This window comes from Anticarsia gemmatalis, chromosome 11 (genome assembly GCF_050436995.1).
Source record: "Anticarsia gemmatalis isolate Benzon Research Colony breed Stoneville strain chromosome 11, ilAntGemm2 primary, whole genome shotgun sequence".
Classification (NCBI taxonomy): Eukaryota; Metazoa; Arthropoda; class Insecta; order Lepidoptera; family Erebidae; genus Anticarsia; species Anticarsia gemmatalis.
Window position 1 is genome coordinate 12,953,641 of NC_134755.1, and position 17,774 is coordinate 12,971,414.

The 17,774-nt window shown below is 34.5% G+C and overlaps 1 protein-coding gene across 1 annotated transcript; it reads left to right on the plus strand.

The window, feature by feature from the left end:
- Positions 1-704: 704 nt before the first annotated feature.
- Positions 705-17,688, plus strand: LOC142976497 (synaptic vesicle 2-related protein-like). Its single transcript, XM_076119901.1, has 11 exons — positions 705-934; positions 8,704-8,833; positions 9,410-9,571; positions 10,944-11,106; positions 12,079-12,200; positions 13,057-13,295; positions 14,337-14,491; positions 14,835-14,970; positions 15,440-15,714; positions 16,210-16,337; positions 17,564-17,688. Exons 2-11 carry the CDS (start codon positions 8,710-8,712, stop codon positions 17,611-17,613), a joined length of 1,554 nt encoding a protein of 517 aa, XP_075976016.1. The 5' UTR covers positions 705-934; positions 8,704-8,709; the 3' UTR covers positions 17,614-17,688.
- Positions 17,689-17,774: the final 86 nt, after the last annotated feature.

The window sequence follows — 17,774 nt, forward strand, 5'->3', positions numbered from 1 at the left end:
ATAGTTTTTGTCTATCTTAATAAATATTCTCTATCGAAAATGCAAATGATGCTACTTGACATAATTCAGACCGTCAAAAGTTGACAAACAATTGAATGTTTGTCAACTTCTATTAGAAGGTTAAATAAATTGACATCACCAATAAGAAGAAGTGTATTATCCCTTGCAAAAACGGTTTCACACGTAAAATTACAAAATATTTGTACAGAAATCGCATTAAGAAAAACATTTAAGGGATAATGGAAATCTGTAACATTAAAAAAAGTATCCCACCTAAAAAAACTGATTTTCGTTAGTCAAATAATTATAATCGATCACTTAAATGAAAATAACAAAATGGTCTTTGTAAAACATGTCTTACCACAAGTTCTGAATAACAATCTATTACTTTATCTGGTAGAATTTTAAAATGTATTTTCTTAGATTTCCTGTCACTTAATCTATCGGTTAAGTTAACCGACATTTACCCGCACCCACTCCCCATAAGACAAGATAATACTATATTTCATAATCAGATTTTATAAGATTGATTTTGCAAATACCGTATGAACTACGTAGCCGGGCCATATAAATAACACGCAATATAAATCCATACTACATATATTATGTATTTCTTTATAAATTACCTCATAACAGATTTTTACTCCAATAGAACCTAAGTTTACTTAAGCATTACTAACAGTTGTTGTAAATATTCTATACTCCTTGCACATGAGTTCATAAGACCGTGTGCGTTCGACGTCCGAACATGTGTTCAATTTTATTATAATTTCTAAATAATTATAGCTCTAAATAATTATTAGTATAATTATTTTACAGGTCTAGTTAATTATATTAGTGTTTTTAGTATTTTCTTGTAGTTTCTGTGAGTTTTGTCGAAATAAATGGCTGTGATATTTTGATTTTTTTTTGTGAATTAGTTAAAGATAATTTGGTAAGTCTTTTTTTATTTATTATTATTGTTAATTTTGTTACTTTTGTACAATACGTTCTGCAACGTTACGTATATAAATTATTAAAACTGTATGTTAGTTAGGCTAGTAACTGTGGCCAATAAACCCTCGGTGCTTCAAAGACTTGGTAATCGTCTGAGAATTTAAATAGTTAATAATTAATGGGATAAATTATTGATCGGCCTTAAATTTATATGGATTTACTTTCGATTCAGTGCGGATGCAAATATTATTTTAATATTACATTAGCTAATACTCATAGCTACGCTTGCGCGTGGTAATTTTTGTTGATAATAGAGACATGGTTTAAGCCCGGGTTTAAAACTTTCTTCATAGAAATCGATTCTATGGTTTCACCATAAGAATGTATCAGGCAGTTTAAATATTATTAGTATAAAAAAATACCATGCTTTTACTATAATTTGGCTATGGCGTTCAGATTAATTGAAACCCGGCAGCTGTGCAGGAAGTGCTATCCGTGTATGTGCACTGTAAACAGAAATACACTCTATTAGGTATATCTCTTTTTCTTTATTATATAAATTTTATGGCCCGGTGGGACGGATGACTGTCATGATCAGTGACAGGTAAAATTCTGAGTTTTTTCAAAAATATTAACAAAATACACTTGTATTTCATTTTTAAAATGAAGGAAATAACACGCACAACGCACTGTCACAAATTGCGAATTGATTCGCATCGCATAAAGAGTTCGAGCCATGACAGAAAGACACTTGGCGCATTCATGAAATGAACGGCATATATATAACAACATGTATATTTTTAAGGTGCAAATTTTTACCGCACTAATTTGTCGTATTATTTAACCAGTAAATTTTGGAACTACCCTGTCAAGTGACGGAACGCTTACACTGGTCAGTCATAGACTGCCAAGCTATCTTATATAAATAAAAATGATTTACTGTACACGCATAACTTTTCAACAACTAAACTAAATTGGATAATTCTGTTAATATGTTTATTACTGCCGGGACAAGGTTTGTATGGGATCGATGGGATCAAAATTGAAAGGAATCAACGGGGTGAAATCGTACTATGACCTGGACGAAGTCGGGCCAGTCTGCTAGTGTTAAATAAATTTAACAAATAGTTCTTGCGGAATACGCTAGGGGCGCTGACCCGATGATTTCACTGCTTACACGTTATTTAACTTGAAAGGTGAATGGCCACCGTAGCTGAATGACCAGTCGAATCATCAACGTAGTCATTACAGACTGAAACAATTGTTTGAATACACACAAGGCAGTATATTATGTGCTGTCTTGATAGGTAATTTGAACCGGCACATGCGGAGAAATGATACAACTACATACAGTGATTGCCACTTTATTGTGTCTGTCTTTGCAGTCTGATTGATAAAGTACTCAACATATTTTTTTTAAAGCTTTCTGCTTAAAATATTATTTATTACACAAAACTCTAATAAAATTATGCACTAAATCCTTTTGCTGGAATCTATTAATTGGTGAAAACCGCATCGAAAACTTTTTCAGCAGATTTGGAGTCTATCGCTAACAGACAAACAAACAGACAAAATTTACATTATAATGCGAGATTGTTCTTGTATCAATCAAGTTAAAATTAAGTTACCGTTAATTGACCAGTTAATTAATAAGTCTTAATTGAAATATCAATTAAGACCATATTTTGATAATACAAATATTATGCCATTGTAAAAATAGATTTAAATAGAAGTTCTAATTATTTTTTAATTGACAACACATTGAAGGTATGTCAACTTGTCAACACAAGAAATTGGATTTCTTACTACTATGGACTATAATTGAAAATTTATATGAAAACCTGAACAGCGTCCCTAGCGGGCACCGTAGGAACTAGTTTTAAGTACATAAACATAAATACTAACCCTCTTATTCATAAAAATATATTATTATGAAGTTTGTTTGTTGTTTGTCGTATGGTTAGTGGTCAACCTAGAGTCAAAGTTGTTCAAGCCGCCCGAGAGGCCTTTGACATGGCTTAACGACTGTTATCTAAGTAGACAACAGCTGGGGCCGACTTTTTACGTGTCCTCCGAAGAACGAAGACGCCCTGCTCAAATACCACTATGCCGTTACCCATCTCACGGAATTACCGCGCCAAGGGTTGCTTAACCCACAGATCGTTTACCGACCGGTGAGCGCAACTGGCTATGGGCGATATATAAAGTTATGTAAGGCTTATAAAGTGTTTTGTTTCTTTCACTCCTTAGCGAAATGAAAAAGAGAAAACATATTATAGTAGTTTTTTAACTGAAATAGGTTTCTAGTGTGTTTATGAATAAGAGGGTAAATGTAGAACTCTCGATACACGAAGGAACCAAACTGTAGAAAACCATTTTAGAGTAAAGTGATTTTCTCCTTATCAATTATCCAGTAGCTACCAAGAAATTCTGTATGAAGGACTGATCAAGATTTGTTTTCTTCACGAGATTTGTCCCTAGCCCGCACTTAGTTAGCGTGGTGAACACAAGGCCTAATCTATCCGTCGAATGGAAGGAAACGATTGCCCAGCAGTGAAACATCTATGGGTTAAAAATATCAAAATTTCAAACCAACTGTTAAAATTGCATGGAAACTACAGGTTAGTTTAGCTATCTACGTTTGATGAATGAAATGCCTGACATACCAATAAATAGTAACTCTCTTGTACTTAGTACAAGTACTGCTTTATTAGTTATTGAAAGTATGCATAAGGTTATCTTGGTCAAGATATAATGTAAAATACATCTAAGATAATAGTAATGAAGGAAATAATCAATTTGATATATGTAAAAATGTGTAAAAATTACTTATTTGCTTATATCATAAATACTAACGTCTGTCTGCTACGCACATACACTGAAACGATTTTCATGAATTTCCTTTTTTGTTTTCAACAAAAGAGTCAACTACCACACAGCTTCTGGTTGAATATGTTTATTTTTTACTATGAATGAAGATAGGTTATCAAGCCTAGTCAAAGACCTTCGAGCGGCTTGAACAAGTTTGACACTAGGTCGACTACTTAAACCATATAACTTGTATTTTATTTGTATGTTCACCTTAGTTAATACATTGTATGTATATCAGTGATGGTTAAGTTTCATTACTAGTTAGTAGTTTTAATACTAGTTCAGCCTTAGGCTACAGTAGACAATTCTTTATTTATCATAATAAACCTGTGTCGCGATTTTAATAACCAGACCCGTGTAGGAATCGAACCCACGAGCTCCCGGCGCAATGGTACCGGCGTGGCGATCTAAAGCACTGCGCCACGAAGGTAGTCAGTTTAGCAGTGAGCTACTTTGAAATCTAATCCTTACTGATTGACTGACTTACTGACTCGTATCAACTTAAAAACACTGTAGAAATAACCTTCAGTTCATAGAATCGAGCTTTTAGATTCCCAGAATCTCAGAAGAAGAAAAAAGAAAAGAAAGATAATTTTTATTATTCTACCTTGGGGCGTTTTTACTAGGCCTATAAAATACACTCTTAGTGTGGTGTAGATATTCTTATGAGTATGATCTATGAAGTGTGGTGTGTGTATAAGATGAAAATAAATGTTAAAAATTGTGTGTAGCTATTATCTGAAGTATAATAGCCGCCTTTATACACACACACACTGTATCGCATGTTCTTAGGAGCATACAGGATTACGCGCGGGAAAGCAGCGCGGTCTTCGAGAGCGATTTTTTTCGCGGGCGCGGACAGATGAGCGCGGCGCGTGCTCTTTCCTTTCCCCTTACACGCGCGATTGTTGTTTCATGCGCGATAGAGTGTGTGTGTAAAGGAGGCTATTATAGTTCCTTTAAAAATGCGCTGAAAATAACAATAATAGATACATATTAATACCTATACAAACAGTTTTTAACCGGATACTTGATAAGGGAATAATAGATAACTATGTACAAAAACAATATGGTAATGAAAACACTTGTTTAAAAACTGCTATTTAAAATAAAGTTTCAGTTACTTTGCTAGAAGAGTACATTTTTGTTATCTATTAAAAATAAAATGGTTCTATTATGGCCTTGCAATGAAATAGGTAGGCTGTAAATAAATAATTATTACTAAGTCAATTCTGACACGTTAAAAGACATGTCGATTTTAGCTAATATAATAGAATTGAGTATTTTTTACTTCGTATACCAATTCATAAACATTTTAATTTATCTTACATAGTAAATTGTCTTTTATGGCATGATATTTTAGTGTTTGCCTTTAGTGGGCAAGTTGAGGGTCTAAACCTCCGTATCGTCCGTATCCGTATCGTCGTACCCAGCAAGAGTAATTGAATAGAGAGAGCATAACTGTGTATTTTGGACACATTTTGCCTCTGTGAACAATCTGCTGTGAAGGTAATCAGATTCAATTAAACTGACCGCCGTGAACGAATACTGACCGAAAGGGCATTTTTAGAAACATACAACAAAATAAAGCGTTAATATTTTTTAATTTTGATATATATCTATACTAATATTGTAAAGCTGAAGAGTTTGTTTGTTTGTTTGTTTGAACGCGCTAATCTCAGGAACTACTGGTCCGATTTGAAAAATTATTTCAGTGTTAGATAGCCCATTTATCGAGGAAGGCTTTAGGCTTTATATATCATCACGCTACGACCAATAGGATTAGAGTACCAGTAAAAAGTGTTACAAAAACGGGGAAAATTATGACCCATTCTATCTTATGTGACGCAAGCGAAGTTGCGCGGGTCAGCTAGTTTAATATATTAATAAGTCTTTCGTTTTGCTTCATTAATTAAATATTTTTTCAATGTAAAGCAAAATTCCGCAATTATTCGCTACGATTACTTGCACAGTTATTTAATCAGGTGGCGGTTAACAAAAGATATCAACATACGCGTTATAATAAATTCAATAATAAGGCTTAGAAATGTAATACTATACTGTCTCTCTGTAATAACGTAACGACCATAAAAAGAGAGAGATAAAGAGACAATTTCGTGCCGTTATCAAGCCGGTTTCAAATAGCCACAGAAAATATTTGAATACCGATAATAACTACAGCATGTTCCGCAAGAACTATTTTCTCGTTAAGTAAATGTTAACTTGACTGGCTTGCTTTTCTACTTATAAGAGAATGCATAAGAAATCAGCAGCATTATACAATATCTATGTTACACAAAATTAAATTATTTTTATTATTCTTTAAGGGAAACCTACCATAAAATACCCGGTTAACAAGCTTGAGAGACCAATACTCTTAAAAAAAACTCGGTACCAGAGTTTTATTAAAGTAGATTTTTAGAATTTTAATCTGCGCCCCTAGCGTATTTTACAGAAACCAATTTGTATCAAGTAGTTTTAAATGTCAGTTCGATACTACCGATTATAAATGTCGCAATACGGACCGAATTAGTATCTATTAAAATCGCTTTATACTTAAAAAAACAATGACAGACCTTCATAGCCTCTAAAAAAACAGAATTATGTAGCGAAATAATAAACAAAAGAAGTGTTATTGTACAATAATGTCCATTTAAAATAAACCTCGTATGGCGAATCGTTTTGAAGAACAAATAAGTTGTGTGTCGTTGTTATATTATTACGTCTGTTTTATGAATATAAGAAAAACTGTATGGATATTAATATAGATAATACTTGCGTAAATATTAGATAATTTTATTATTTTGTTTAGAAGTGGAGTAATGACAAGAGAAAAGCAGATAGTCTACTGTCCTAAAAGTTCTTAAAAATTATGACTGAAATAAGAAAGAAGTATCCGAAGTTAGTTTAAGTTAGTTAATTAGATTTTTTTGATATCAGTAAAAATCTACGTCTTTCACTACTTCAATTTTGTTCTCAAGTAAGTCTCAAGCGACAAGCCTCTTCCTAATTTAGGTAAATTTCGATAAATAATTTCAATTTGGACAATATCTACAGAAAGTCCCCATGAACGCAAATTTATAAAAAAAAACGCATGTAATGATAAAAATAATGAAAATTTTTAACCCTTCAATGGCCTGAAATTATCACAGTGAGCATTAGAGAATCAAAACAAGATTTAATATTTATCAATTCCATCAACAAAATAAAGATAATTCTCATACAAGTTATAAATTGCATCAAAACATTTGTATGTTTGTCAACTTCAATAACGAATGTAAATTGTAAAACCACAAATATGGTGCTTTATAATTTGCACATAAACAAACATCAGACAATGTCCGGGATTAACATACTTTTTTGGATGCATTTGATACTGTTAATGAAGTTGAAGGTTTTTTTATGTTTAACTACCCTACTTCCTACTTATATTATAAACTAGCTGACCCGCGCAACTTCGCTTGCGTCACTTAAGAGAATGGGTCAAAATTTTTCCCGTTTTTGTAACATTTTTCGTTGCTACTCCGCACCTAATGACCGTAGCGTGATGTTATATAGCCTGGAGCCTTCCTCAATAAATGGGCTATCTAACACTGAAATAATTGTTCAAATCGGACCAGTAGTTTCTGAGATTAGCGCGTTCAAACAAACAAACAAACAAACTCTTTAGCTTTATAATATTATAGTATAGATGAGAAAAGATGGGTACGGAACCCTTTTTTTGCGTCAGGAAAATGCATTACTACATGTCCCACTCCAGGAAGCAAGCGAAAGTGTGTCGGGCTCTCCCGGCTAGACAATCCGGCTTTAAATTTGGACATACCGACTAAAAACCTGAGGGTGTTCCTTCAACAGTCACCATAAAGTGGCCCGGACGCGGTACCCTAAAAATGGTAGAGTAGAAATAATAAATAATTACATGTGATACAAACATGGTGATGCAACCTTGCATGTCTGAGAGTTCTTCAGAACAGTTCTTGAAGGTATGCAATGTCCCCAACCTACATTTGGACAGCGTGGTTAACGCCTAACCCCTTCTTCATTCCGGGTGGAGACTGCCACTACTGGACATAAATGGGTTCAATTATAAGTTTCTGTATTCAAAAATACTTTTCGGCAGATAGTGTTTGACAAACATGCTAAAAACGTTGCAAAACAAAGTATTGCATTAATTTATCTATAATAGTTTTCTATTTAAGTATAATAATATGTAATGAGACTAAAGATAGGTAATAAAAAAGATATTAATTTATTTTGTCATGAAGACGACCTAGTTTTTTAACAAAAATACGAAATTTTTCTTAAAACATTAGATAAAATTTTTACTAATAGCTTTTTTTTTATAAATAGAGACGAATTTTTATTTCATCAACGTCAATTTAAATACAAAACTAATAAAGCGTATATGTTGTCCGCCTTAAATTAAGCTAGAGGCTTTTTTCATTGCTACGGTGTGTGGAAATCGGCCAACAAGTCGGAGAGCAAGTATTATCTCATCCATTTTTTTTATGTCAATTAAGGGTTTTAATTAATTTTAGCTGTTCAAAGGCTTTTGATTTAAGTTTATATTTATAACTGCTTGAATTGACATTTTAGAAGAGGTGATACGAATATTCTCACCCCCTTGTTCACTATAGACCAACACCCAGTAGAGAGTCTTGTACGGCTACTTTATTTTGGAAATACACTGAACTATGAACTATAATCTATATTCTATAATCTAGATAAGTTATGCTTGCTGCAGAAAGTTATCGAACTAAACTTAAGCGGTTAGAGGGTTTGAACCCAATGAACTAATTAAGCAAGTACGAATCAATAGCCTTTGTCTGCTACGAAGGAAAAAGCGTACTCCAAAGTAGAAAGATATACTATATTTTTTCTTGTTGTTGTTTGCAGGTGAAGATGACGATCAAGCTGCAGAAGATGCAGGACACGGAGGACGGCTCCAACAACAACAGTCTCACCACCATCAGGAACGCCATAGAAGACCAGGTCCACTCGTACGCTGAAGCTATCAATTTGGCAGGTCTGAACGTCTTCTAAAACCATTTTTTTTTCATAAAGGATAAAAATCTATACCTACTAATATTATTAAGCTGAAGAGTTTGTTTGTTTGTTTGAACGCGCTAATCTCAGGAACCGTTAGTGCCAATTGAAAAATAATTTTACTGTTGGATAGCAAAGAAAACATTGCTACAGCACTTCAGAAGAGCAAATAACTGAGTATAATGTTGCTGCAATTATTAATTCAGGCGTAATTATATTTCTCTGATATTTTTAGGACTTGTAGTAAACGGGCTCTAGGTCAACCACCATTAAAAAACGTAATAATTTTTAACGAGCCTTAAAAATTACCCTGGATAGGTTAGTAAAATTGCTAACAACAACAAAAGACACTCACACTTAGAATTGCTCTTGTGCCGCGGGGACTTTTACAAACTTACAAAAAATGGACACAAAGTACAACCAGACCCGAAACCATTATTTGTGGATCGCACAAATAATTTTCCCGTGTGGAAATTGAACCCACGACCCCCCGACGCAATGGTAGCAGCGTGCATTTCTATCAGAACCTAAATAATCTAATATTTCTGGATTTCAGGTAACGGCAGCTACAGCATCGGTCTCCTGGCAACCCTGAGCGTGTGCACCCTTGCCATGGGGGTGGACATGTTCGGCTTCTCAGTGGTCATCAGCGGGTGTACCTGCGACTTCAACCTTGACATCAGTCAGACCAGTATACTGCTGTCCATGCCTTTTGTTGGTGAGTAACATGACAACATGACTGTCTTACTGTTGAGGAAACTAGGGTTTCCTCGTGGGCGAGGAAGGGTTAAGACTTCATCACGCTGGAGTCAAGGCCTAACCCAATCCCCTCAATTACTCTGTTTTTGACATTGACTATCATAAGTGTCAGCATTTGACTTAAATGTGTATAAATGATTTGATTGTTTTTTTTTTATTAAAGACAATATCTACAGTGGCATTCTTCCATCCTTTTCATAACACAATTACCATTACTATACTATTTATTACTGTGTGCTATCAGAGTTCGTGACAACAACGTCATAATCATAATTCTGGATAATTACCGAGAATTGCTTGACAGAAAACTTGGGATTAATAATTTCAGTCAGACGAGGAAATCAAACGTCTGTGGCAGCCTAACAGCCATATAGTTGGCATGGATTGAGTTACAACAGACAACAGTATTTTACTTACAAACGGCTAAACCAACTTAGAGGAAATTGACATAAATTTTAAATTATCCTAGAAAATAGTAGTAGTACTATTAAAAGAACTACCGTATTGCATCTAATCTTACGGAAGTGTTATAACAATTATTACCAATGTTTATCTTTGTTTCTAGCTATTATGTTAGACAAACAATAAATCTAAACACTCAGTTATCTAAACAAAACAATTTATCTAACTACATTAATAGAACAATACAAAAGATTTGCAAAGTTTGTACAATCTTTGTATGTTTGTAAATGGTGTTAGGTTATCAAATCTGTATTAGATTGAGATTTCAGATAGTGTTATGGCAGCCTTCACCTAGTTGTGAGATTATTATCTTTTTTTGTTTTGAGAGATCAAAGTGCGACGCCGTCAATATGGCAAAAAGATATGTGAAAAATGGATTTGCTACTTATTGTAGTATTGTCCATATCAGATACTTTTAGAGGATGTAAAAGGCTTTTTGAACGGAATACTCAGATGTACTCCTTAAGTTGAAATAAAAACCCGTATGATATTAAAAACATTCATTATATCATTTTGCTTTAATGTTAAACGAGCTCCAATTAAGGAAAAAAAACACATTTTTTTCTTATTTTAGTCATGTGTCATTGTCATCGGAGTCAAAAGTGAGTAGAATTGACTCTCAGGTTAAGAAGTTTTCTCATATTTTTTTACTACACTCAAATCTTTCAAAAGACTTGGACTTTAGAACCCCATCTATAAGACTAGTCATGCTTAAGCAAATATTGGTACCAGTCGACTACCACTGCTTACTAATTTATACACAATCTATACAAGCATGGATGCATTATGTCTGGATCAAATATATATATTTGATCCAGATATAAATTTCCCAAGATCCTCGAATTCACCACCTCTTTCTCTTCCTCCAGGTCCAATAGTGATGGCGTACCCCTGGGGCTACATCAGCGACACCCAGGGTCGAAGGAAGAGCCTCCTCATCGCCATGTGGGTCAGCTTCGTGGTCTCTACCATCAGCGCCTTCTCACCCAACTGGATCTTCATGGCTGTTCTTAAGTTTATTAGTACTAGTTTGTAAGTACACTATACACTTGTTTTTTGTCAGTATGGCAGGATTCAGAAAAAAAAGTTCGAAGCTTTCTAAGAAAATAGTTATCGTAAATATCTGAGATCCCTTTACAATTGTAATACAAAACTTATTGATCCAAAGGTCAGACGGACTATTGTTTGGAAATCCGAAGAAAATGCATGTTCGCGTTAAATTTCTTACTCTATTTTATGACAAATGTGCAACGTGAAAGTTATAAGTTAAGCCTCGTATCCACTAGGCAACATTTGGCGCGCGACACGTGAATCTCAACATGTACGGCAACGCTGCACAACAGCGCGCGACGTTGCCAGCTACCGCGCAACGTGACGCGCGGCTTGTTGTTTGTTTAAAGTGCATCGTTAGTTGAGCATCAATTGTTGTCGAGTGGAGACGTGACGCACAACAATGTCCGTAGTGTGGTGTAACGAACGAGTGCTCAAATTAATCGAACTGTACCAAAACTATTATGAATGTTTTTGTAACAGTATCTCGAAGCCTGTTTTGTTCATTCGGGTAAAATTCGTAAAAGATCCATCAACCACACTGAGATCACTGAATACATTTTCTTTATTTTGTAGGTATTTTCTAACCCACCAACGTGGTTTTCTTCTTTTTGATTTCGATAAAATTATAACCACTGCCGCTGAAATCAACACAAGTTCCTCTGGCGACATGTTGTCTGAAGAATGTGTGGACAGACAACGTTGTTAAACAAATGTTCCGCGTCAACATTCAACAAGTTGCGAAACATGTTGAGCAACATGTCGCGCGTCAAATGTTGCCTAGTGGATACGAGGCTTTATGAAAATCTGTCGCCCTACTATAATAATTAATTGACAATTAAGCAGTTTAATTAGAGTCACTGAAACTATATGTACCTCAGTCTTAAAATTCATCGTATTTTGTATTAATAGTCATAGCAGTATTCGAAACTAAGAATCTCTATACATTTACAGTTGCAGCTGCGCTCAGTCAGCTTCATATACCTTGCTAGGAGAGTCATGCGCGGAGAGAGTTAGAGATTCTTACATGTTGGTCATGACCAGCGTCCTGGACTTCAGTCTAGCAGCTTATGTTGGTAAGTTAAATATTGCCTTTGAAATTCAAGGGTTCTGCTGTAGGTCTTACACTTGACCTTTCACGCTAGATCTAATTGACTGCAATCTGCAACTTCCTAAAATTTCTTGACAGCATAACTTTGAAATGAAATAATTGAATGAAAGAGTGTCCAGGAGTTTGTTGCCAGCTCTTCTCATTGGCCCTACCTTCCGAACTGGCGGTAAATTCACTCTCTGTATCATTGACTATCATAAGTGTCAGCATTTGACTTAAATGAATAAATGATTTGATTTTGATTTTAATGACTATACAGATATATCAGACAGACTGTATGCATCACGTGCATAGTTTATGATAACTTTAACTTTATCGGGGTCTCATTTCGTCTGTGTTCTATTTCGTTTATCACTTTCTCTTGATGGATGTAACTGATAAAGTTTGACACACTAAGAGAAAGCGCGTGCTTCTATTGTCTACGAAGTGTTTAGAAAAACAAAGAATGATTACGACAATGTTGTCAATCAACACACAATAATTGTAATAAAGGTATATGTTCGAAAGCAGTTTTTACTTTGGCATGGTAGTAGACTTGTCTACTGATTACGAGGTCCTCGGTTTGAATCCTAGGGTAAAATATTTTGGATTGCTCTTTTAAGAAATTCTCATTATATGAATAAATTGTACTGGGGCTTACAGTGTGTCCAGTGTTTGCAATAGATAGCTCAAAATAGTCTCACTTTCTATTAGATGAGACCAAAAAAGATGGCATAAAGGAAGTGTTTACAATTTTGTTGCAAGTTAACTATACCCACGCACTATGGTTTTCCCCTCATGTGATAAAATGACAAGAGCTTCAAAAACCTTCTTTGTTACAGTGGTAGCCTACTTCATCCTAAACATGGACTTCTCCCTGGACTTGGGGGGTGGCATGGAGTTCGCCCCTTGGCGTCTGCTGGCCGTAGCCCTGGCTCTACCACTGGGTATCGGAGCCATGGGCATGCACTTCTTCTATGAAAGCCCTAAGTTCCTGGTCAATGCTGAGAGGCAAGAAGAAGCACTACATAATCTTAGACTTATTTGGAAGAGGAATAATGGAAAAGGGGATAAGTATCCTGTGAGTAGCAGACCTTCTATAATTTTAATAGTCATAATATTAGAGCAAAAGGATTGATAGATAAGGGGAAAAAGAAATCTTTGAAACACAACCTGCTGCATGAGCTCAGGTAAATGATAATTATAATATAAATAGTCCTGTTCACCGTATCCGATGATAGCGACCCGGACTATGTTTGTTGCCTGGCGTGAGCTCTTTGATGACTAGCCTCTTTGAAACCAAACTTTGTTTTGAATAGACGTCTGCAGTCAGGACAGACAAGTTGACCGTTGTCATTGTAGGTGTTTTCTGCCGTTAATGAGAATTAGAATTTAATCGACTCTCCCGTGTAAGGCTGTACGAAAAAGTCCACGTCAGGAAATGCACAGTGGCTGAGTTCAGGATTTTTACAGTTACTTGACGCACTAAATGACGCCTAAATGTAGCTATTTAGTCATAGTTAGTGTGTCAAGCTTGTACACTTCATAAGATTGGTTTGTCTGACCTACCAGTCATCAAATGTATAATACACTATACCATTAGGTCTTAAGTATATTCTCCCAAATTATTATAAAATCTAATCAAAACATCGATTTCTTTGTTTTATTTTTAAGACCCGTTTTTCCAAAATCATTATACAAACTGCACGTGTTTTTAACGTCATTTAATTGGTGCGGGTTTTTAGTTTTTCATTAATCACGTGCTAATGTGGGAAAAATAATGACTAGAATAAATAATTCACGTTTTTGACCCGGAAATGCGAGTTACTTAGAGGTCACTTGAAACAATACCAAGCTAACTTTATTTTTTACATTGATAAAATACAGATACATAAAATCACGCCTTTTCCCATAGGGCAGGGAAAGACCAAAGACAAGTCAATAAAAAATCTAGGTATATCAAATTTTTCAGGCATGTACCTTTTAAACACATAACTTTAGTAAAAAATTAAGATACACTTTTCTCTGACCCAAGATTCGATTCTGGATCGATTGGCATGGGCGACTATAATAATCACTACCTGTTAGACAAGTGGATAACTATTACTTATTCTATTTGCAGGTAAAGAAGGTAGTCCTGAACGAGGAAGGCAACGAACGAAGTAAAGACATATCATTACTCAGGTCTCTTTGGGAGCAGATAGTACCGCTGTTCAAGCCGCCGCTCGTCTACAGAAGCTTGCAGTTGTACTTCTTCACCGCTGTCATCTTTAGCACGTTAGTACAAGCATAATACTAATATATTAAACCTTATATTGTCTTTCTACTGTAGAATGTTCTCCTATAGAAATGTGAGATGGGTTTGGCTTTCTGCGATCCAAATGTAGCAACTATTTGTCTAAGTACGGGTTGCGAACTTACTTTTGGTCCCTCCAAAAACTTTATAATTTCACGAATTTTTGGCCAAATAACAACGCCCTTAGCATGATTGCCGATTACGAATATTATTATTATGCACCCAATATTTTTTTAAAACATTATATGCATTTCGTACAGTTTAATAGCAATAAATAAGGCTCTGTTAATAATATTATTATTTATTTTTGTTTATCTTCTTCAGTAACAACAGTTTCTTCATCTGGTTCCCGTACCTGGTGGAGAAGTTCTCCGCAGGTATGAACACCTTCACCAGTGATGAGCAAGCAGGGCTCTGTCAGCTGATTGTTGATAGCTACAATAAAACTGAATCTATTGATGTAAGTACTTTAATCTCCTTTTTGTATAAGACTTAATAAAAATATATCTCTATATATTTTTTGAAAACCTATAAATTAAAGCAGACCTCTGTCTGCTTTAATTTATAGATTTTCAAAAAGGTTAAAAATCCTACACGTTTTGTTCTTACTCTGAATTGTCTGAGGCTTTTGATAACAATACTCATCAAATGATATACAATATCTACTAAATCTGACGTCTATGAAGGTCTAGAAACAATTAAAAACAAGATAACAAACTTAGCGCATTGCTCTATTTGATTTCGAAACTAAATTTAAAAGAGGTGTATAAGATACTTACACAAGGTAGAGACTTGGGTCCAACTATATTCAATCTCTCATGTCATGAATCTTAGACCCCGTAAAAGATCCCGTAATATTTTCTTTCTCTTTTAAATTAACTGCTTTTATTTTTATGGGAGGTATTTCTTATATTATATGATTTCCACAGACATGCACTTCAACAATGGAACTAAGCCTAGTCTGGTCGAGTCTCGGACAAGGCACCTCCTTCGTCATCATCATGTTAGTCATCACCAAACTGGCGTACAAGAAGAAAGCGCTCATGATCATCATCATGACGTCAGCAGGCCTCATGTCTATCGCAGCTGGACTTATTAAGAACAATCTGATCAGCTTCATCATGTTCTTCGGACTGTTGGCCAATGAGCTAGGAATTGGAATTATTTATACGTATTTTGTTGATCTGTATCCGACTTCTTATCGGTAAGTTGATGGTCATATTTTTTAATCGTATACAATAACATGTCTACAAAATTAAAAGAAGCAGCCTCACCAGACATATTAATACGTTTTCTTGTGTAAAAATAAAATATTCCTACAGTGTATTATTTTGTATAAATTATGAGATTTGGTATACTGTATTTTTGTATATTAAAGTCCTCGTAATTTTCTTCGCAATAAACACGTAACTAATGTTTTTTAAATGATTAATTCACCATTGACACATTGACCAGTAAAATTTAACTTCAGTTTCAATTCTGGTGGATAATATACCAGTATTCTAAAGGTAGGTTAGGAGGTAGGAGCACCCACGTGTATTTTTGAGAGATTGTACTTTCATATAACAGCTGGACGAGAATTTCTTCTTATGGAGTAGACGATTCAAACCTCCTATTTATGAGGCATTTATCCAGTACAATTACTAAACTTCATAAGTCTTTAAACTACACTTGTTCTAAACCACATGATTTTCTTCAGTGGTATGGCAGCGTGTATAGGAGTGATGGTGGCTCGAGCCAGTGCTCTCGGCGGGGTCAACGTCCTCGGAGCTTTCATCATGACGCACTGTAACCTCATGTTCTACGTGTGCGGAGGACTTATGCTACGTAAGTATATAAATTAGATCAAAGATAGATTGTTATATTATAATTATTATATTAAATTGAATTAAGCTGTAGACATAATTTTCTTAAAAAAATATTATTGCCTTCGAGATAGGGTAGTTCTAGAGAGCGAAAGTAATTTTTGGTTTTAAGTGAATACTTAATATTCTCAACTTAAACATGCCCCTTTTTTCGCATACGATATATAAAATAGATAATTACTAAAAAAACCCGGAGTTAAGAATAATACAGGATATATAGAGCATCTGTATCGATAAAAATATTTATGAAATGCGAAGGTCCAAATGACCTACTGTCCTTCAAATGGCCTTGTAACCTTCTATAAAAAGACCTCTATGCGTAAAAATATACAAAACATAATATATTGTTATCTATTAACATATTAAGTAATGTCTAATGTTACGTAACAAGCGGACATTTGTATCGCAAATTAATTAATTATACCTACTATTAATATTTAATGTATTATTTTGTTTTCAATTCTGCCCATCTTACACGTGGATTTAATTTCTCTAGTTAGAATTATCATGAATTATTCAACAGTAAGGCTCTACTGCCGTACTAACTGGGTCTTCCCGTATTAAAGACATGTCATATCTGGGTGTACAAAATATTTTATTAGCCATTTTTGATTCCAAAAACTACTAATACTAATCTTTGTGAAAATTTCAACAAAATCTATTTAGCGATTTATTTATTTATTTTAAACTTTATATACAGAGCTGTATAAAGGCGGACTTAATGCCAGGAGCATTTTCTGCCAGTCTACCTTAGGGTGATGCAGAGATTGTTGTGAAGGTGTTTAAAAGAGGAAGGAGAGTGAGTTGAGAAAGGATTTAGGCGCGTGTTTACTTAAATATATTTTATATTATATATGTATATATTGCAGAGTTAATTAACATAATGAGAGCTCTAGCACGATTTTAACGGCCAGTACTGTCGAGTATCTAAAGTTCGACACATAAAATGTACTGCCAAAATAATTCATGCGATGCCCGCTAGCGGCGCTGATGGCTAGCAGTTTGTAGTTTGTCGATAGTAGTAGAAAATCGAGTTACTGTAGTATGATTGAGTTTTTGGAGAAATTTAAAGTCCCAACCTGAATTTGAATTGAGGCCCAACCTTCCCTAATCGCGAGAGAGGATACATGCCCAGCAGTGGGACAGCAATGGCTTCTACATCTAACTATGTAATTCTTCTTGTTTCAGTTGCCGGTGTCATTTCATTCCTATTGCCGCCAGATATAAGAAAGAAATAATTATTTATAGTTTCAATTATCATAAATTAGTCATTAATTTAGTTTTTTACAAATAAATATTATGTTAAGTCTAAATTGTTTTAATTTCCCATTTAATATTGCATAATAATTATCGCCTGAGATAATTGTGTCGTAAGTATTTCAGGAAACAACAACATATT

Excerpts from the sequence above, each read along its gene's own strand:
- LOC142976497 (XM_076119901.1), top strand. The coding sequence starts at position 8,710 with ATGACGATCAAGCTGCAGAAGATGCAGGACACGGAGGACGGCTCCAAC. Across the intron at positions 13,296-14,336 it reads GAAAAGGGGATAAGTATCCT|GTAAAGAAGGTAGTCCTGAA; the intron begins GTGAGTAGCAGA and ends TTCTATTTGCAG. Across the intron at positions 14,971-15,439 it reads ATAAAACTGAATCTATTGAT|ACATGCACTTCAACAATGGA; the intron begins GTAAGTACTTTA and ends TGATTTCCACAG.